The sequence below is a fragment of the Callionymus lyra genome, chromosome 8, assembly GCF_982586985.1.
Source record: "Callionymus lyra chromosome 8, fCalLyr1.hap1.1, whole genome shotgun sequence".
NCBI lineage: Eukaryota > Metazoa > Chordata > Actinopteri > Syngnathiformes > Callionymidae > Callionymus > Callionymus lyra.
The window spans coordinates 10,984,571-11,007,946 of record NC_141825.1 but is presented as its reverse complement, the minus strand read 5'-3'; the positions used below and the strand labels follow the sequence as shown (position 1 = coordinate 11,007,946).

Below are 23,376 nucleotides of genomic sequence, written 5' to 3'. Positions count from 1 at the left end.
TTTTAATATCACTAGACGGAGTGTTCTGCCAGAGGACCATCTTTTCTCTCTGTGTGTTGTAAATGAGAAAGCTGTGAGATAATTCCAGCTGTCGGTGCAACTCTTGCCCTTTAGTCTCTACAGTACATTAGTCTTTCTAACTTCTCTTCTGCTGCTCTCCACTGTTGTTCTGCACCTTCTTTTTCTTCATCATCCATCCCTCGCATCTACCGTGTTATCAGAGTAACCCCCCCTTATTTTTTTTCCCCTTTTTCTCGTCTGCTTCACATGATCGCCCTGTTGACTTTGATCCTCACATCTTAGTATCAGGGGACGTTTCACTGACTCGCCGAGGGGATGTGACAGAAATGTCTGTGTTTTCCTGCTCTGTGCGAGGACAGGGAAGAGGCTACGGCGGGTGAAAGAGAGTGACAGATGCAATAAGTGATGAGCGAAAGATGACAGAGCCTGTGATCCAATGTTTTTCCCCCCTCTGAGATTCTAGTCTTGCTTGTCGCCGTCCGTGACACGTGTGACTTGAACCTTATCTTTCTGCATAGTTGCTTCAGCCGCCCGATGCGACCCCCCCCCCCCCTCCCACCTCGGCATCCTTCCCCGCCTTCCACATCTTCGACGGCTTGTTTGTTCATCCGGGGCTGTAATTTACAGAATCAATATGGAGCTGATGGAGCCGTGCTAAACTTGCTCTCATCTTCAGAATTTGAGGCGACACGTGTGATTTGTCAATGTGGCCGCATTCATCCTCCCTTCCACCGATCCAACGCAAACAACCTGCACCTGCAAAGTTCACGATAATTACGTGATCTATCACATCAGAAAACACTTGGACGAGATACATCAATCCCACGCCAAAAATGTTTTGGAATTTTTATTTTGAAGAAGCACTTTATCTGTAGACGTATGTATTTTTTTTTTATCTTGACAAAGGTTACCGAAGAATCTATAGATCTTTGAAGAGGAATTGTAATCATCACAACATGATGGAGATGGAAGTTCTGTCCGATCAATGAGTTTCTAATCAACCAGCCTCCTGATGTCCAGTCAACGATGATAACTGAACGAATCATCTTGATGTCTGATGACACACTTGTGTCGTTGGTGTACCAGCGGTTTCTCCTGAATACTTTCAAACAATACTTCTTTCAAATGAAAGAAGGGAGCAATTATTTTTCACCTCGCTGCATTGTGGGGAAAAACTGCTGTTTTTAGCATTTAGCTTTAGCGCTAACGAGTTGTCGAAACAAGTTTCGTCATACTTTATAATGGCTTTGGAAATACTTAACCACGTGTTTGGGAAATATGTTAAAACATGGATGAAATACTTTAAAACCTTTTTGAAAATATGTTAAAACGTTGAGGAAATACTTTGAAACGTGTCGGGAAATACGTCAAAACATGTTTGGAAATATGTTAAAACGTGTTTGGAAATACTTTAAATTGTGTTTTGAAATATGTGCAACCGTGTAAGGGAATACTTTGAAACTTATTGGGAAATAAAATAAAATGTTTTTGGAAATATGTTAAACCATGTTGGGAAATATGTTAAAACATGTTGGGAAATATGTTAAAACATGTTGGGAAATACATTAAACCATGTTAGTAAATACGTTGAAATGTGTTTGGAAATACGTTAAACCATGTTGGGAAATATGTTAAAACATGTTGGGAAATACATTAAACCATGTTAGTAAATACGTTGAAATGTGTTTGGAAATATGTTAAACCATGTTGGGAAATATGTTAAAACATGTTGGGAAATATGTTAAAACATGTTGGGAAATACATTAAACCATGTTAGTAAATACGTTGAAATGTGTTTGGAAATACGTTAAACCATGTTGGGAAATATGTTAAAACATGTTGGGAAATACATTAAACCATGTTAGTAAATACGTTGAAATGTGTTTGGAAATATGTTAAACCATGTTGGGAAATATGTTAAAACATGTTGGGAAATATGTTAAAACATGTTGGGAAATACATTAAACCATGTTAGTAAATACGTTGAAATGTGTTTGGAAATATGTTAAACCATGTTGGGAAATATGTTAAAACATGTTGGGAAATACATTAAACCATGTTAGTAAATACGTTGAAATGTGTTTGGAAATACGTTAAAACTTCTTTGTCAATACATTAAAGTGTGTTTGGAAATACATTGAAATGTGATTGTCAACACGTTGAACCCAATCATAAGTGTTTCAATCACACTTGAAGTACTAAGCTGTGTTTCTTGATTCTAAACAAAAATTATAACTTTGATTAATTAAGCAAATAAAAATATGCAGTGTTCTAGTTAAAAACTTGGTTTAGAAACTTTATTCCACATTGTGCAACTTAAAATGTGGAGTACTAAAGATGACTCATCACTTTTTTTTTTAATCTTGCAGAAGAGTCTTTTGAGTAGTTACTCGGCCACTATCGGAGGTTTTAATGTACAGTAATGTGTTTTTTTCTCCCATCATGCCTTGCGCCTTCAGTTGGCGAATGAATATAACAAGACAAATGGCTTCTTCGAGACGTCAGTCAGTGATGATCAAGGAAATGGTGTGACATATAAAAGATGACTATCTAAGAGTATCTAACACAAAATGCATTTTTAATGGTAAGAAATGGCCACAAGTGTCCCAGACACACAAATGATGGCCTCAATAAAAAAGTCAAACCTCATTAGTTTAACTTTCAAATGTCTGTTCACAAATGTCAATGGTCCTGTTTGAAGTTTCAGAAGTTTCTGGATAGACAAGGGAAGACCAATGAGTCTGGTTAAGACAAAGTTGTGCAATCAACACTTTTCTCTTCTTTTTAATGGAAATTGCTATGCTACAGTATTATATCTAATTTAGTAAAATACACCTTTTTATTATTGCTTGTGTTTTAATTATTGCTTAGCTTCAGTTGGAAATGGAATCCCGGTGATGTCCCTAAATAACACAGGTTTGCTCACCATCAGGAACTATCCTGTCCACCTTCTAAGACCAGCCTTAACTTCATCCCAGTCTGTGTTTTTTTTCTGTTTGTGAACTTTGTTGTTGTTTCTCATATAATGAATTACTGACAATGGCGCATAAGGATTAAACCGAAACAGTTCTTCCTTTAGAGAGAAATCAGACATGAGAATGTACATTCTGTGTTCCTCTCCTTGTACAAGTAAATGTGTCTGATTCCTAACCTCATGTCCAAACTAGCCATTTGCAGCCGATTTAAGTTGTTTCCTTATCTGTATTATTCAACCAGAGTGTATGAAATACATTTACAGTTGTTTTAATTGAAAAATGTAATTGTCACAAAAAGCGATTTATGTCAAAATCACATCACAATAGAATGAAAAAACACACAGAGAATTTGCTGTGTTGATGCATTTTCCAGTCTGTGAGGAATTGGTGCTTGTATTTCTAGGTAACTGTGAAATAGTTTTTCACATTTTGGCTCCTTTTTTTCCCCCCCTTTATCAAAAGTGTCCCTTTTGTTGTTGGATATCTCTGATCAAATAAATCCCTATTAATATTATAATTTCTATTGTGATCCAAGTTCTACAACCATCTAAAGAATGCGATGCATTCAACTCAATGAAATAATAAATGCATTTATTTATTATTTAAGTACATTTTCCGTTTTGACTTTTTTTTGATTTACTCTTTAACTTAACTATCATTTTTATTCATTATAGATCTAATGATAATAGAAAAAAAATGGTTTACGGGCTGGTAAGATTTATAACTCGATACCAAGAAGAGTAAATAATTTACCTGCTTGAGACCTTGACTCCTGCAAACGTCTGACGCTTGTGTTGCCTCTGGTTCAAGATGAACGACCTCAGCCACTACAGATGTATTCATGGTAGCCAGGGAGGTCGTTCACCTTGAACCAGAGTCAACACAAGGGTTAATTGTTATGGGATTTCTGGGAAGGAATACCAGAAACAGTGGCTTTGTAATAGCTAGACATTTTGTGTAATGGGATACAGCATGGTGTGTAACAGAAGGGTGTGTTAAGGGACGGTATGTTACAGCATGGTTTGTTACGAGGATAGTGTGTTACGGGGATAGTAAGTTACGGGACGGTATGTCATGGGATAGTGTGTTATAGGATTTTTTGTTTTGGGTTGGTAATATTATGGGGTTGTTTGTTACGGTTTGGTATGTTTCGGGTTGGTATGTGAAAATAGGATTTTAATGATATTTATATATTTTTAAGTTTCAAGGGCTTCATTTTAATAACAGAATGAATGATTGGATTGAAAATTTTTTTTAAAAAAAAGATCTTCAAGTACTATGTTGCTAATAAATAAAAATGATGTGCGAGACTTATGGCCAAGATGGTCATGTAATGGGTAGACCCTAGAAGAGTTTTCTCTGAACGAAAAATACATTTTAAGATTTGCTTTCGAAGCACAGTCAACGTGCGTTTTTTCCTCCATCTTAGCGGCGTTTAAGCGCTTGCTTATAAAACCATAATGAAGCACCGCAGAGAGCCGTTCACGTCCACAGATGGAATTCTTAATGATGGAGCGTCGAGCCATGTTCGGCAGCCAGGCCCAAACAAGACCACCTGGCAGGTAGATACAGAAGAAGTCGGAGGCGTCTGATGAGCGTTTTTTAAGGCTCTGCTGAAAAAAAAAACTGCTTCACAGACTTTCCAGTAAATGTGTGTGATCCGGGAGTGTTAAACATAAATGATGGAATTCGGGGGGGTTACCGAAAGAGAGTGGGGGGGGGGGAGGTTATCGGTAAGTTCGTGAAGAGTGATCCTCATTAGTCTGACAATCAGCAGCTAATCTTGCAGTAAGTCGACTGATTCACACTTAAGTCTCAACATTAAGCTTCATTTCTCTTATTTCAATTAAAGGACCTGCTCAGTGGTGGATCCAGATGTGCTCCTCTCGTGGGGGGTCCAGGGTAGCATTAGTCTCTCTGCGAGGAGCCCAGCGGTCGTCTCACACACACAAACACACACACACACACTCACAGAGAAGAAAAGAAAAGAAGAAGCTCACACCTCAGACGTAGGTGAAGAAGTGGCTTCTGCTGATATCACTCATTAGTCTTTCGGATAAGCCCTGATTAGCCGGAGCTGCTCCTCCCGCTGGTGCCGCATCTGAAATTCAAATTGTGCTTCCAACTCACCGTTTCTGCACTAATGCTGGACCCGCTGGATTTGTATACACGAGCGTCAAGACCGTTTTCTTTTCGACTCACATTTTTGCACGAGACGACGGCGGTGAGTCAATGTCAAGGAGATGATCATTCAGAGGTTTTATGGCTTTGAAAATACAAAGATTTGTGAGGAATGAAGTACAGTGAAGATTAATTCGACTTCCTGAGTCTCCAAATATATATTTGCTCTCCTTGTGCAAGACTATAAACAGAACCAAAGTATGGCCTATGGGCCCTTTAACCCCTTGAAGTCAGATTAAATATATTCAATATTTCTGAGCGCTAATAAACACTTTTATTTCCTACTTATTGTCATTATTAGTCACTTTTTTACTTCCAAGCACAACTTTCTGAAGTTATTTGTTTTTTTCCCTTACTTAAAATAAGCTACTTTACATTTTCTGCACATAGCTGTTCTATAATTTATATATACTGTATATATATATATATATATATATATATTTAATGTATCTAAAATGTTATCTTTCTCCCTCTTAAATATATTCAGGCTGTTTTATTTGTTTCTTTTTATTATGTCTTTATGTGCCCTCACAACAGTCACAGTTTAGAATTAAATATAAGTTGTTGTTGGGGATAAAATCAGTAAATCTTTCTAGATTCTTCCTGGTAGTGAAAACAAATATTATTTAAATAAAAGCAACAAATCAGTTTGTTCTCTTTTTCCATTTTCTGTCAATTCCCAATATCCTATAGATTGAGTTGATATGTCAATTGCTAATATTAGACGAGTTCTATATAGATATAATTTTAGATTGTTATTACTGTCTAAACGGTGTTTTAAAAAATAAAAATAAAGAACAGATTTGCTTAGAAGTAACGGTCAGTTTTGTCAGATTTACTTGAAAATAAACCTATAAACAAGTGAAAATATGTCAAAAACATACTCATTTTTAACTACTTTCATTTCAAGGTCAGTCTGTGGAAGAAAAAAATCGGTCCATGACCCCAAATACACAGTATGTTGGGCAATCCTTGGTTCAAATGACCCACTTTTACACATGAATCTGAGTTGAAATCACTGAGGCAAGTTGTTCTTTGTTTACGTTTAACTGCCACTACGTGTGGCCTTCAATGGCCTTCATTTAACAAGAATAAGAACAAGTGTGGTTTGAAATGTATAAAGTCACTGAGGTCAGTGAAGAATATTATGATGAAATTAAAAGCATTTATAGACTATAAATATAAAAATTCTGTCTTCATATCAATCATTTTATAAAGTGCCTTTTTCCAGAGTCGAACATATTTCTCTCTCCTTTCTTCACTTCGTAGTGTTTGACTGAAATGCGTAAGTGAGGTCATTAAGGGATAGAAAAGAGACGGTGCTGATGAAACGTGGACTTCAGTGGGGTGTCCATGATTGCAGGCGCAGCGGGGTGGGTTAAAGATTCATGCGACTTCTGCGGAACCAGTTCACCCGCTGATTTCCTGTGGCAGCTGAACTTGCTGACAACGGCCTACTGAGCTGCTGACACTAATCCAAACTGATAAGACTGGATTCACTCACTGGTCTCCCAGTTCATGGTAGTTTTTCTGACCGCAGCTCTGCTGTAAAAATAGAAAAAAAAAGAGGAAAACTTAACATTGTGTTGACTCAGCCGTCTGCAATATCTAGAACACACGTGATCTACCTGAGTGGGCTTTTTGCCCTCCAGACTGGAAATGGAACTGCAGGAATGATCAAACATTTCTTCTATAAATGGTTGAATACTTTTTAAAGACCAATATAAAAGTGACTTTTGTTGTAGGATTTCTTACACGTGGCTGTCGTGTTTTTCATCTTTCATCTCCAACACCTCTCTGGCTCCGCTCAGATTACAGTCAGCATGTCAGAAAGATTTAGTACAGATGGTTCGTAGTAGAATGTGGAGAGAAAATGAGATTTTTTTTTCATTTTTTATTACCCCTGCCAAGGAGGTTATCTGATCCATGTGTTACTCAGTCTCTGTCAGTTACTTTGTTAGCGAAATAATGATAGTAAACAGAAGTGTTTTCCAAAACAATTTTTTTATATTGTTTTGTGGTTACATCTGGATATAGGAAGGTTTTCCGCATACAGGTCTGTTCAGAAGAAGCAAAGCAACAGAAAATATACTTTACAAGAAACAGGATTCTATTGAATCATTGAACTAAATCAACTTTTATGTCACTGTTGTGAGAGAAATTGTTTAAAAACATACCCATTTCCTCATTTATATTCATGTTTTTGCATGTATTTATTTACTCTTAGCCACATAAATAAGTACATTTATACCCATTTAAATATATATATCCACGTTATATTTTGATATATATTTTTCATTCCATTAAGGTTTATGTCTCTATTTTTATTTTTTATTACCTAATTACTCCTTTGATTCCATTAACCCAAAATGTAAAGATAAATAAAGATACACTCACACAATACTTTTTAAAAAGTACATGTTAACTTGATGTGTAAATAAATAATATTTGACGGGACTTTATTCACCCACTTGATAGATATACAATAAATAGTAAAACATCCTTATTCTAGCTACTTGTATCATTAAATACAACCTGTAATATTCTGCAATAATTATAATACAAGTAAACTGAAACACCGATATACTTCTGCCAAGGAGCTTAATTCACTTAATAAAAGATAAAAAAACAACTATAAAAGCAATTAAAACAACTTCCATGATTCAAGAAAAGCGTTTTCTCTTTGCTAAAACAAAGTAATCACACAGTGGAGCATCATATAATAACTACACAACCAGGTAGAAAGTTTTTTTTATTTTTATCTATACCTCTAAAACATGTTGTAGATATATTTGGATTATTTCCAATCGCTTTTTTTTATTACCTAATTATGGCCCTCCTGGCATTCCATACATGTTAGCCAAAATGTTAGCTTGGCGTATATGAGCTAAGATAGGAATGTTACACACGACCTTGGTTAGATATCTATTGTTTTTAAAAAAAAATGGAAAAATTGTAAACTTGACACCTCGCTAACCCACTCTCTCTTTTCTCCTCCCCATCCCTGTTTCTTCCTCTCTTCCAGGTGGAGCGAGAAATAGCGATTCTGAAGCTCATAGAACACCCGCACGTTTTAAAGCTACATGACGTCTACGAGAATAAAAAATACTTGTAAGTATCATTACGCACCTTATATCGCTTCAGACATCTGTTTCTCCTGCATGTTCCGTTTCATCCTCGCTTAATTGATATGGAACGATGGGCAGCGATAATAGGCCTGGAGGGGGCGGACACCGCATTAGGAAAATGGCATGAAGAATTTAATTTAGTGGCTTTACGCTGGGGAATAAGGTTAAGGTTGCTAATAAGGAGAGGAAGTCCCGGTAATGTAAACACCACGGCACGCTTATCAGGGGGCCGCCGCATTAGCAAGCATTAGACATGGAGGGTTTTTTTTTTCGTTGGCGTTATCGGGTTCTACTTTCCACGCTCTCGAGGATTCGCACGTAAATCTATTAGACAACTTTTTTTTTTTTTTTGCCCCCGGGATGAGTGACAGGCCGATCCGTCGTCTCCGGTCGCCCTCCTGATCCGCAAGACGACCGAGCGCGTCGGCTAAATTCAATTAGCGCCCGTCGTGGGTTCGCGGCCCAGATTAGATTTGACGTGCCGCATGCTACATGTCATCGCTCCGGATCAGAGAGGCGGCACAATGTAATGATTTATCCAATAAGGAGATTATTAAAATCATATTTTGTGCCCGTGGCTTTATCGGTCGGGACAGTCGGTCGCTGGTAACATCACAGGGAAAACAAATGACTTTTATCTTTTACCGAGTTAATTTCCAGACATGATGTAGTGTAGATTCTTGAAGGGGTTTTGAGTAAAGAGACTCACTCAGTATTCATTCGGCGTAGATCTCCGGCACCCGCTGTGCAAAAGGAGTGTGTCGGAAAATGAGTTTTATTTATGGACTTTCTACACTACCTAAAAATATCAGTCTGATTTTACCATGGAAAAAGGAGGATTGGAGAAGTTAAACGTCTTAAAAAAAAGGGTGCAAGGATGGTCTTAAACTTTAAGCAGCTAGTCTGTAATGTTTAATAAATAATCCAAATTCAGAACCATATATTTAAGATGGTAAATTGGGAAAATCACCAAAACCACAGCAATTCCGGGGCTTTAGACCTTCAGTCATCCAACATAACTTGTCACCAGTACATCAGAACCCCTTACATATTTCTCCGAGTACCTTCTTGGAAAACAGAAAAAAATTAAACGCCCAATATAGTACTGACATAGAACAACATAGATAAAGAATTCTAAGCGCAATTGTGATTTGAAGTCATAGTAAAAAATATTACTTTAATTTTTTATTTAATGTTAAAACCCAACTCTCCTCACATGTTTCAAGTGTTGAAGTCTTCCTCTCCAAGATGCAGTGAGTCCCTCATCATGACCATGTTTTTGAAGTTATTTGACTTGGTTCTCCCCTGTCTGAAATCTCGGCGAACAAGAGGTTACGAGAACGGAGTCAATTATCATGTAACAATGGCTTCACTCCTCCTCCAGCCAGCTGTAATCACGCCACGCTTTGTTTATACAACGTATCCATTGGAGGTCGAGACTTCTAGGATTGATGACGCACAGTAAAACACTTTGGTGCTTGACAAATCTCAGCAGAATGGGTGTGGTTGTGTTAATGAGATTCCATCTCCAGAAAACCGTGTTTTTACTTAAAACACTATAGGAAAAAGTACTGGATTTGGAACCAGTACTGGCCTAGGGTTGATCTAGGGTTGACCTAGGGTTGACCTAGGGTTGAACTAGGGTTGACTTAGGGTTGACCTAGGGTTGACCTAGGGTTGACCTAGGGTTGGCCTAGGGTTGACCTAGGGTTGATCTAGGGTTGACTTAGGGTTGGCCTAGGGTTGACCTAGGGTTGGCCTAGGGTTGATCTAGGGTTGACCTAGGGTTGATCTAGGGTTGATCTAGGGTTGAACTAGGGTTGACTTAGGGTTGACCTAGGGTTGACCTAGGGTTGACCTAGGGTTGACTTAGGGTTGACCTAAGGTTGACCTAGGGTTGACTTAGGGTTGGCCTAGGGTTGACCTAGGGTTGGCCTAGGGTTGATCTAGGGTTGATCTAAGGTTGCCCTAGGGTTGCCCTAGGGTTGCCCTAGGGTTGGCCTAGGGTTGCCCTAGGGTTGACCTAGGGTTGACTTAGGGTTGACCTAGGGTTGACCTAGGGTTGAACTAGGGTTGACTTAGGGTTGAACTAGGGTTGACTTAGGGTTGAACTAGGGTTGAACTAGTAACTAACTATCAAGTCTACATGTTTTGTGATGGAATGCTTGGCTATTGGTGCTCACCATCCAACTTGTGACACCATTTGTAACGTGTATCTTTAGCTGATCGAAGCAGGGCAAGTATTCCGCACAACTTTAAAGAGACAGTCAGTTTGGTATAGGAAGTGAAGGACCTTAATTTCATTAATTGTTAAAGATTACCTTATCCAATCGTCAGCCCCTGTAACACAACTGTGTTTGTGTAAGGAAATCTCAACATGCGATTCACACAAATGTTGACGTTGAATCTGTAAATACTCCAGTTCTTTACAGCCTTCAATGTCTCCCAAAAAGAGCTCAGGGAGAATGTTTTTTGTTTGTTTGTTTTTAGATCCTGTTTGTCAAGTGAGGGGACAGCTAGCATCTAACAAAATCAAGAAAGGAAACTCCCTGCTGCTTATCGAGTGAGGAGATAACCCTATCGATCTGGGTGTTTCAGTTCAGAAGCTGTGAAGCTGAGTTTATACAGACCTGGAAAGGTCACCAGCTCTGGCTTCATCCTTTGTGCACCCAAATGACAAACGCTTTTTTTTTTTTTTTTTTTCCCGCAGCTAAAAGTGGAAAGTTGTCGGCGTGTATGAGACTAAATGGATAGTCAATGGAGGGCGATCCCGCTTCTCTTTAGCGAGGCAAAGGTTTTGTCACTTGGTCCAAATATTTCTCATAAAAAGAATCGTTCGCTCGCATCTCGACTGGTTGACATTTTGAAAAATGTTCCCGATGTCGTCTAAAGTGGTGTTTTTCTGGTTCTTTGGCTGAAGTAATTGCTACTTCAGGTTAAACATCCCCCAGATTCTGCTTAAGAGTCAGTGGAATGAAGCTGAAGATACATTTTGCTGCAACACACTCGTCATTTTCACATTTATTGAAGCAGAAAAACACACATTACCACACACTCAGTGCCCCCAAAACTCATAATAACGTTTTATATTTTTATATTTAGGAACCTCATATAACGTATATCTGTGCTTTCGTAAAAATGTAAAAAGAATTCTCATTACCGTACTCTTCCTCGCACAGGTACCTTGTGCTAGAACACGTGTCCGGAGGTGAGCTCTTCGACTACCTGGTGAAAAAAGGACGGTTAACGCCTAAAGAAGCTCGGAAGTTCTTCAGACAGATAATGTCTGCCCTCGACTTCTGCCACAGTCATTCCATATGGTAGGTGAAACCTTTCTTTTTTTTTTACACGGGTCTTTGAATTTCCAATGTGAAGAAGAGCGTATAATACTTACCGTATTTTCCGCACTATAAGGCGCACTTAAAAGCCTTTAATTTTCTCAAAAATGAACAGTTCGCCTTATAATCTGGTGCGTCTTATAGTGCGGAAAATACGGTAATGTCTTCTACCAGGTACAATAATGCAGGAACAATGTATTTACTTATATGTATGTATGTATTTGTGAAGAAAGTGGACCAACCAAGACTATATCTTAATTGTTAATCTATATTTTCATTGGTTAAAATGAACAAGCAATAGAAAAAGACAAGGTTTAAAGGAAAACCATGATAGTAAATGGTGGTTAAGAACTAGACGAACCACTGACCCAAAAAGTAGCAAATAGAAGTGTTGGTTCACCCAAAATTCATATTTAAAACAATGAAACAAGTCTGTATTTTAAACTTTTTTTTAGCAGATGCGCACTTGTGCAATGTGTTTCAATGAGCAGAAGACTTTAAGGTGAAGCTGAGAGACTGATTACTTCTGCTACAAACAAATTAAAAATATACACAACTATTAAACTTTTTCCGAAACAATTCCTATTGTCGAGGCTTCAATACAAGATGGACGTTACAGACGAGCAGTATAAGGGTATTTGGATGAAGATGAAGAAAAATAAGCATCAGTCGATAAATTAAAATGGATTTATATTTTTGACTTAATGATTACTGAAAATAATCCCAACCCTTAGTCAATATGACGGTGAATTTTTGGTGAACTATCACTTTAACCATTACCCCACAAAGTTAGTTCTCCAGCAGTACTAGTTCAAATTGCTTACCGTGTAACTTTAAATCTAAATCTATTTATTCATCAGTCTACTAATTATTAAAGGGTCAACACATATAATATTATTATATTATAATCTTGTTTCTTGCCTATGTCAGAAAATTGTTACTGCAAAGCTGTAATAATTTCTGATGCGCCATTGCCAAATACAGCATGAATTGGTCAACAAATCAAGATAAAATATTGTCAGTTTCTGGTTTTATCTTCCTGGTAGCTGTAAAAAAAAATCTCGAAATACTAGATCACTTTTACAAATAGCTAGAAAGTTCTACTACATGACTCATGAAATAAGGAGAAGATTAAATTACATCAACCCCTGTGGTTTGGAAATTCTTTTTAAGCAGTGTCTGCGGGAAATTCAGAATCACAAAATGTCTAATGTTTTTTTTTTTAATGATGTTTTTAAGAGAACCGGATTACTTTGAAAGCTAATCCAACTCAAAAAACCCACATTTAAAGATTAGCCTTTATTCCTATAACTTAAATACGATTTTTATCATCCAAATCCTTATTAAAGCCTTATATAATCCTTATATATCCTTATATCTTTGATACCTCTTTGATAACAATCTCTCAGTACAGCACCCCCCCGCCCTCCCAACAGTCTTCCACATACAGATGAATCAGTTGGTTGGAATTAGATTAAATGATGCATGAACTTGTTTAGATTTGCCTCCATGTTGGTGCTGATGTTGGTAAATGATGTTTGTACTTTCATTTACGAGACAATTTAAACATCATCATGACTCGAGGCAATTCGGGAGCCACGCACATCCTTCCAGGGGAGAGTTGTCGAGCAGGCACATGTGTGCGTCGACTTAAACCGCCGTAAAGAGTTAACAGTCAAATCGATTTCCTGTAATGTGTGCACATGAAAGTCTGGGGAAAATACACAAACAACACATCAATCCTTCAAATTCAAACAGATAAGTAACATGCGCTTAGTGAATAATACACAAAAAACATTATCACAGAAACTAATCAAGCACATAAAGTGAAAATATAACAACACTTTTATATGTATTTCTAATTAATATATAGATTTTAGATGATGTTCGCGACATCAGCAAACACTGCGATTCATATTTAATTTGTTTTATGTTTGTGTGTTATTTGCAAATTCATAAATAACTTTAATATGTGTGACCAAAAGTAAAAACATAGGAATCAACAATGAATGAAAATAAAGCTGATAAACATTTTAATTATACATGTCATCTGATGCCATATTTTGACATTTTCGCGAAACGGTTGAAGAGGAGAAACAAAAGCGGCTCCATATGTGCATTATTCATAATGTTTGCAGCCATCATTTTTTACACGACTATTATGCAGCACATTAACTTTGCTTCTTTGCCGCAATAATCACTGACTCGGGGGCTCACATCGCAGATATTACGATATCATTATTAAATGGCGACACGGCCTCTTCTCATTAGCACAACTTCTCAACCCGGCTGGAGCCTCGTAAATAGTTACCGTCATAACTTTTGTTTTATGAGCGAGATTGTCGCTGGTGGTTGCAGGAAATCCGGACGGATCCGCTCTTAAGTACCAGACCGTCATAAATGGAACGAAAACATGCTTTTATAACTAAATTTTCTTTCTTATTGTTTGAGTAAATTGATCAGTTTTATTTTGTTAGTTATTGCAGGATTTAGGTTATCATTTTCTAGACATGTAGTAGAGGATGAAAGAGACAGTTGACCCTGTTCAGGTGGTGTTGAGACAGTTGCCTGAACCATGTGAGCGCTCTTCCAGAAGAAAAAACTTTATCGACACAACCTGTGACGCTCAACAGACACAAACTGGCAGCGTCCAAGACAACCTTTTATCTGTCCTCACTTTGTTTTGAGTGTTCATCTTCTGTCGAGCTGCATTTATTTGCCGATTAACTTTTAATGGCAGCCCTGACACTAAAGATGCACACAATACGGTATGACTCACCAATAGATTTACGGGTCTGTTTTTGTTGTGGCTCGCCAGAACGCCTGGAAGTGCATACACAAGACTTCTTAATTCTTTGGTTAGCTCAGTTACAAAATAAAATGTAGCTTTTTTCAAATAAAATAAACTGTTGAAAAATGTTGAAAGGAAAATCTACAAAATGTAAACAAACATCTGCGGAATACTTCGTCTCAATGCACCGACAAATGCAAAACCAACACAGATCAAAATGTGCAAACAACATTATGCCAACAAAAATGCAACGACAAAGCAAATGCAATCACAAAACTAAATACAATGCAATGAAAATATATGTAAATGTAAAACAAATGCAACATTATTTAAACACAAATGTGACACAAAAAATCCGAAAAGCAGCGCTACTGCAATGCAAAAGTAACACAGAGCAAATTACAACAAAATGCATAACTCTGCAGACACAAATGCTACACAACACATCGCAAATGTGGAGCAAACGCAACACAAAGGTAACATAAAAATGAGCCGCAACAACAACGCAAATGCAAGTATAATGCAAACTAAATACAATGCCATGAAAATATACGAAAAGGTGCAGCAAATGCAAAGCAACAACAACACAAACAGAAATGTGACGCAAATGCAACAAGATCCAAAGTAAATTAGAACGGAAACACGAAAAAACACTATGCAAAATCTGACACAACAAATTGCAAAAGCAGCGCTAATGCAAGGCAAAGGTAACACAAATGAACCGCAAATACAACACAAATACAACCCCAATGCAAACCGAATACAATACAATGAAAATATACGTAAATGTAAAACAAATGCAACTCAAACAGAACACAAACCCAAATGTTACGCAAAAGCAACACATCGCAAAGTAAACTTAAAACCAAACATGATACTATGCAAACACAAATCTGGCACACGCAGCGCAAATGCAATGCAAAAGTAACATAAAGCAAATACAACACAATGCAAAAGAGGCAAACGTAAATGTGTTGCAACAAATCGCAAAAGCAGCTCTAATGCAATGCAAAAGTAACACAAAGCAAATACAACACTATACAAACAGAAATGCTACACAACACAATCGCAAATGTGGCGCAAATGCACCAAAAGGTAACACAAATAAACCGCAAATGCAGCGAGCAAACCCAATGCAAGTGCAATACAATGGGTTGCACGTACAGAATCAACTCAGAGCTCAACACATTAATTAATTAGGTGGAATCCCTGGGACAGTCGGAGTGAGAAATCCTTTTTTTTTTGGGTTAACCGATCCTCACCTGATGCTGAAAGATCAACGATCGGAAGAAAAAAAAAAAAGAAGTTAAAACCATGACAAAGTTAATATCAGCACAAAGGTTTCTTCAACACACTGCAGCAGCCCATGGTTCATCTCGTCGTCAACTTTATTCATCAACAAAACGCATACGCACAAGCTAGCCACCACAAGGAGTGACTCATCCTCAGTGTTGCTCATCAGACTCTCGGAAAATGTATTCCTTGTACATTCCTCACTAAATATTTTGTCCGACACCCAATCTCGGGCTCGGAAAGAATTCCTCTCTCTTGCACTCCTCCTCTAATGAGATCCCAGCATCCTCTCCATGAACCAGCGCCTCTGCCTTCATCCCCCCATTTCTGCATGCAAGTCGTCCTACGCAGGCCATTAGAGGGTCGTGTTGTCTCAGTGACTCATGATGCGTCTGAGGGTAAACTCCTCAACCCTCCCCGTCGACGCACCTCCCGCATCCGCCCTCGCCCACATCGCAACATCCCCTCTCTGATGCCAGATGTACCTTTCAGAGTGAATGAAGACGACGTCGCGATAATCGTCCGTGTGTGACTCAGTGTTTCCTGCCAGGTTCAGCTCCAATTTAGTTTTGGAGAGGAGAGAGCGGGAGCGACAAAGGAGGCGGGGACGAGTGAAACGAGGTAACGATAAGAGGAGGATGTAAACAGATCGACGAGAGGAGAAACATCACAAGTCTGAATTCGTAATAAACGCGCGAGACGGTGACGGGAATTTGTTTCCAAAAATCTTTTGTCATCTCTCGGGCTGAGTTTTTTTTTTTTTCAGTTGACAGCTGTCGGTGTGAGATTTGCACATCCACACACTTTAACTCAAAAAAACAAGAGATCCGGTACGGAGCCGAATCCCACAGACGCTCCTGCTTTACGTCTGGTTACAGCTCTGTAAATTTATTTATTCATACAGATTCCCAAAACCAAAACATCTGGAGTTCCTCTTAAACCTTAAATCCAATAACTTACAAGCAGATTAGTTATTCTTATTCTATGTTTGATGGGTTTCTAATCCGAGACAATGTTTCTCAGGGTCAAACGTTCTGTCCCAGTAAGTAAGTAATTTATATTTATTGTAAGTAAGTAAGTAAGTAATTTTTATTTGTATAGTGCTTTTCCAGACCAGGGTCACAAAGCGCTTAAACAATCAAAACAATATTCAATAAAGTATATATTTTAAAGGTCAAGATAAAACTGATAACAGAACAGGAGTTCCAGAAAATCAAGGAAAAGCCTGAACAAATAGAAACGTCTTAAGATGTTTCTTGAAGGAGTCAGTAGATCCATCAAGCGCAAAGAGAGAGGAAGATCGTTCCAAAGCTTAGGAGCAACAGCCTGGAAGGATTTCTCTCCTCTGGTCCTGAACCGTGTTCAGGAACCATCAGTAGATTCTGATCCACAGACCTCAGAGCCCGATCTGGGGTCTAAGGCTGGATCAAATCAGTGATGTAAGGAGGAGCCTGACAATGAATAACTCTGAAAGTAAGAACCAGAATTTTAAAGTTGATCCTGAAAGAAACTGGAAGCCAGTGAAAAGTTTTAAGGATCGGAGAAATGTGAGTTCTTCTACTAGAGCGGGTCAGAATTCTCGCTGCAGATTTCTGAATCAACTGCAGACGAGACACATCCTTCTTGTTAAGACATGAAAACAAACTGTTACAATAGTCCAGACGAGAAGAAACAAACGCATTATATTATACGGATTATAAGCTCCAGATCATGTTCCGACAACATTTTCCTAAGTTTAGAGATTTTTCTCAGTTGAAGGAAACAGTTTCTGGTCAGTTTTCTGCAGTGTTTAACAATATTTTTGTATTGAGCACTTTTCCAGACCAGGGTCACAAAGCGCTTAAACAATCTAAACAATACTCAATAAAATATATACTTAAAACGTCAAGATAACACCGAGAACAACACAGGAGTTCCAGAAAATCAAGGAAAAGTCTGCACGAATAAAAATGTTTTAAGATGTTTCTTGAAGGAGTCAGTAGATCATCAAACACAGAGAGAGAGAGAAGTCGTTCCAAAGCTAAGAAGCAATAGTCTGGAAGGATTTCTCTCCTCTGGTCCTGAACCGTGTGCAAGGAACCATCAGTAGATTCTTCACAAGTGAAGGAATGATGGGATGTTGCATTGAAATAAATACATTGTACATTTTTTAAATTTAAAGGTTAATGTGGAACTTGAAGGTATAATACGTACGAGTTTTTACATTTTTACATTATTTTTATTTTCATGTTTACTGTAGTGTAGAGGAACGCTCATAATTATGCGTGCCGAAATCTGGCTACCATCCGCATCATGATACAGCGGCAACGGTACAATATATTTTTATACTGTCGGAACAACAACATATAGTTGTAGTATTGTCCGAGTACTTGACTCTGAGAAGTCTTAACATACCCCCTTTTTTAAAACCCGAAAATATGTCCAAACATTAGCTTTTTAAAGTCGCTGGAGTCGATTGTATCCTCTCGTCCCCAGTTATCTCCCAGATTATTGCAGTTAATTTTTTCGCTTCTTAAGTTGCGGAGGTGGTAATAACCATTTCCTAGTGGCCTAAAATGTAATTGAAACTAAAAAATCATCAAGCACCGTGTATAAAATAAAGATATATTTTATTTTATACACCATTTATTGAAATATATACCATAAAATACTTATAATAAAAATAAAATATCGGCCAACGTAACCGCAATGCAAACCGAATACAATCCAATGAAATACTCCTAATGACTCTTCACGACGCTGAACAACCTGAAAAGTCTGACTGTCATGTGACCACCAAACTGCTTTACAGCAGTGAGTCTGAGAAAGTCCTATCGTTTGAATTACAAATATCTTTATCCCATTCAAATTTGAAAAGAATTAGTAGTGAGTGGAAATTACCCGACACTAGGGGGAACCAGAAACTTTTGTTTTTCTTCTAGCATCCTTTGTATAGATTCTTTAAGAGGCACAGTGTACAGTATATCAACGCAATAGGAACTAAGACGGTGCTTATCAACTGGTGGGTGAGACCACCAGATGTGAGTCTCTTGTGGTCTTCATTTTGATCACGATTGAAAGAAAGATGGAGCGTGAGATGGTCGAGGGGATGCATCAGGTGTCCTCAGTCATGAGGTCTCTGTACCGGTCCGAGGTGAAAAGGTCTATGGCCAAATACATCTGTGACTGAAAAGTAAGATACAAGCAAACGCAAGCAGTGCTCGGAGCTTCGTCATTAAAGTGGTACTTTTAGTAGAACCGCTGCTCCACCAGACTGAGAGTTGTTTTAGGACGCCTTCTTTCTGAAGGTGTTCTGGGAGGAGAACCTAAAGGCAGACCAAGGACAATTGGAAACCATGTGGGTTCTCCTAGTAAGGTTTCTGGATAGGTTTTGGGGTATCGATAAAATAGTACCATGTCTTCTTTTCCTGAGGGATGTTGCTACATTCTAAAGCCAGAGCAGTTTTTTCCATAATCACACTCTGTAATTGACGGTATTTATTCTACCTACTGAGTCTTTAAAGATTTCATCAGTATGCCGTATACATTTTCATGGGCATGAACACCCCCCAAAAGCAGGATCATCAATAAGGATCTATCCTGACAAGAGTCAATCCACATGTACTTCCCGATAAAGCGTCTTCTACGGGCTGACATTGTGGGCGTGAGGTAAAGACAGCGTGGACGCCACAGTCCTATCAAGGAAGGTACTTAAGCACACACCACGAGACCACCACAATGCCTCTTTATGTGGGGATCATGCATGCACTCACACACACACCCAGACATCCGTAACTCTGATGTGACCAACGCTGTCACCATTTGCCGGCGTCAGGAACAAACTCCTGGTCCGAATGTCACACACAGCCCACGCAGGAGTGTCATCTCGCACGTCTTCCTTTTTCTCCCACTCGCTCGTCTTTTGAAGCCACTGTCAACACGGAGGAGCGACGGAGTTGATCTTTCGCTATTTGAAAAATATCTTTTGTGTCTTCGTGGAAGAAATACAAATTTGTTTCCTGGAGAGTGAAAAGTTTCATCATCCGTTTCATTTCTGCAACAAGCGTTTACATTTCCCATCTTTCTGTGGCTGTTGATGTTCAAAGGCATTTTTTCTTTTTACAGATGACACCACAGAAAGTCCATCATCATTATGAATGTCAAGGAAAAGAGATGGAAGTCTTTTCATGTCCCGTTTTTGTTTTTGATGTTTCTTACGACGGAGAAAGCGAAAGATGTAGTCATCAAATAAGATTGATGCAGACCGTTTATTTTAATGTCGTTCATCAACTGGTTCAGTCATCAGTTTAACAACAAAAGTGACAAAATTCACAGTAAAAGTACAATAAAATTCTACATTGACTTTAAATGTAATGTATTTTTCTCTGGTTTTAATGAAATACATGCTAGAGGAGGACATGGTAAATGATATGAGTCAACAAATATGGCGGCTTTAATACAAAAAGCATACGAGGAAAACACCTATAAGTTGGTGACTCTTACTATATGCTACACAAATCTTAGGGAACACAACACAACTCAAAGTCAAACGCTGCTCAAAAACCACACAAAAGCAGGTTCGATGGAGATGCAAATCATAAAACTCAAATGTAACCTCAACACAAACGCGAATGTAACACAAATGCATTCACTAAGCAAACGCAATCTCAACGCAATGCAATCACAACACAAATGGTACGCAAATAGAAACACAAATGCAAAAACACATTCAATAAGTGCTATGGTGACACAAATACAAAGCAATGCAATCGTAAAGCATTTGTAAAGCAAACTTTGACGCAATTTCAACACAATTTTGAATGCAAAGCAAATACCAACACAATATAAACTCAAGTTAAAATTGAATGCAACCACAACACATCGGTTCACAATTGCAATCACAATGAAATAACAATGCAATCATAACAAATAAGAAACAGTCAAAAGTCACAATGAAATTGCAATAAACCAATTCAAGGCAACATTATTATATACGGTGACAAGTAGTTAAAGAACTGTTTTAGATATGTGAATCTGTTTACACATAGAAATCATTTAGAAACCAGTGATACAAGTTAATTATTTCTAAGCCTATGATTCTATAAGTTGACAGGACAAACCACATGTTTTCAAACTCTCCCAACACTTCACTGCTTCTTCTCTGACAGCACATCTACTTATTCTCCCTGCTCGGCCCATTTTCTCTCAACTGGTAAACACTCGCAGATTTGGCATAACAAACCAAATAGCTTATCAATGATCCAGCCGTCACTTTAATCCCACTCTTTAGTCACAGCATTACCAGCAACAATCCTTCTTCTGACAAGCCCAGAGGAAAATGAATCTGCTCTAAATAACATATCAGTGGCTTCTTGCCACATCTAATCCATTAAGTACTGTAGCTGTCCAAACACTCCAGTCTTGAACATGAGTGGGGGCGAGGGGGGTACTAGAGTGAAATAATGTTTTTTTTATTGAGGGAATTATGGCTCACGTCACGAGATTCTTGAAAAATAAACACTTATGTTTCTAATTTATATTTTAAAAAAAAATGTGTAAATGTTTGACAGATTAAATCATTATGAAAGTAAGTTAGTAAGTCATTTATATTTGTAGAGCGCTTTTCTAGACCAGGGACCCAAAGCGCTTAAACAATCAAAACAATACTCAATAAAATAAATACTAAAAAGAAAAAAAAAAAAAAGTACTTCAATATCAGGTTATACTGTATGTAACAAGGTGTATTAAAAAGTCACTGTATCTGAATAAGTGTTACTTTAACACTTTGGTTTCTGGTACAATTTTTCTCAATTGTACATTTATATTTTTGTATACTTTTTAATAGTGACCTCTGTCACTATTAGGGATTTCCAAATTTTATGTATAAAGTTATGAAACTTTATGGTCAAACTTCAAGTCAAATATCGTCCTTTATTTCCTTATTAATAATGGTCAACCAGCAAAAAAACCTCCACCCCTCATGCTTTTGGTCCCAAAATGCAGTGCAGCAGCTATTATAATAATAACTTTCCCATTTGAAAATTCAACAACTAGTAATCATGTTAATTATGCGTTTTTATTATATTTATTTATTGTCTCGCCTGCAGTTAATACAAAACTCTGCAGCGAGAATTCTGAGCTGCTCTAGTAGGAGAACTCACATTTCCCTTATCCTTAAAACTCGGCCCCCAGTTTCTTTCAGGATCAATTCCAGTTTTTGCTTTCAGAGCTATTCATGGTCAGGCTCCAACTTAGATCCGTGATATAATCCAGCCTTATATCTTAAAGCGCTTTGTATTCTCTCAAAGATATTTGGAAAAAAAAGGTTTGTGTCAAACATCCCCAAGTGTTTCATGCTAAGGATGGTTATTCTATTGAAAGATCAATCACATTTAAACTGACCTTCATCAAGATACTACACACAAATTGAGTTTTATTATAGTAAAATGTTTAGCCAGAAGTGCTCATCATTCATTACTGAACTCTCTGTACGGCAGCTATTATAATACGATGATCACTTAAACACACCACGAAACACAGCAACAAGAGCCAATATCCTCCAGTCGGGTTCTAACGTCAAAAAAGAGCCATTAGTGATATTTGTAGCTGGTCCGGTTTTTCGCTAATTATCATCGCGCAGCAAACCATCGCAACAACATTAAACAAGCTCTTGTGTCTAATCCCTCTGAAGTAAATGTTTCTTTTTCTTTAGGCTTTTGTCATCCAGTTACAGAAGCCGTTCATTATCGTGAACATGGCGGGCATATTATGGGCTTGTGAGCCCCAAGAGGACTCTGCCATTACAACCTTCTGTTAAACAGCAGATATCAGCGTGGAACATGGAGATGATCACAGGCAATTAAGAGCGGCGTGTTAGATTTCAAAAAATCTCGTCTAACTGCTCCACTGGGACGTAAAGCTTGTAGACACGCGCAACCTCCAAATTAGGCAGAACAGCATTTATTGAGGCCGATGCGGAAGGTTTGGTCCAGTTTGAGTGTTAATGGTAGAGGTTTTAAAGTTATTAGACCAAATTATCTGGTATTTTTCTTTGATATTCTTCCCATTTAGGCTATTATTTCTGTTGCTTTGATAATTATATCCCACCGAAAAAGAATCTCTTATAGTCTCTAAAGTCTGTGATTATAATTGGAATAAAAGGTTTGTGAAATTAACTTTTGTTAGCCAGGCGATTGAGAAGTTGAGAAGAACATTTTTAGGGAGAAATTAGATGAATAAAGTTGGTGTTAAATGAAGGTGTCCGCCTGCATCAAAAAACACAACATTTTCTTTTGAGAGGCGATGATTGTGTACAATGGTGTGAAATAAAAGGGGGGGGGCGATACATTATCTGGAAGGAAAAAAAAACACATAAGAAATAGTATTTTTATAACCATACAAAAAATACAATAATACTTTTTAATTAAAATAATAGAATCAATTTTTTCTAATTATAATCTTCAAATACTTCAGTTGTTCATGTTACATTTTTTGGTTTTATAATTTGTATTTCTTCCTTTTCTTTGTACGGAATGTCTTTGTTGGTCTGAGACTGATGGAATATTTTTTATTATAAAATACTTTTTAAAAAAGGACAGGTCATTATTTTATACATTATCAGCCATTATGACTGTATCTATGCTGCCCACATGAGATCAAAGTTAAATTTT

At 37.7% G+C, this 23,376-nt stretch overlaps 1 protein-coding gene across 2 annotated transcripts in view; it reads left to right on the top strand.

Moving 5' to 3' along the window:
• Positions 1 to 23,376, top strand: part of brsk2a (BR serine/threonine kinase 2a) — a 214,767-nt gene that overhangs the window by 140,174 nt on the left and 51,217 nt on the right. For both annotated transcript variants that reach the window (XM_087796672.1, XM_087796671.1), the window contains exons 3-4: positions 8,203 to 8,288; positions 11,485 to 11,625. In XM_087796672.1, coding sequence (XP_087652798.1) covers positions 8,203 to 8,288; positions 11,485 to 11,625 — 227 coding nt within the window. The remainder of the gene's footprint in view (positions 1 to 8,202; positions 8,289 to 11,484; positions 11,626 to 23,376) is intronic.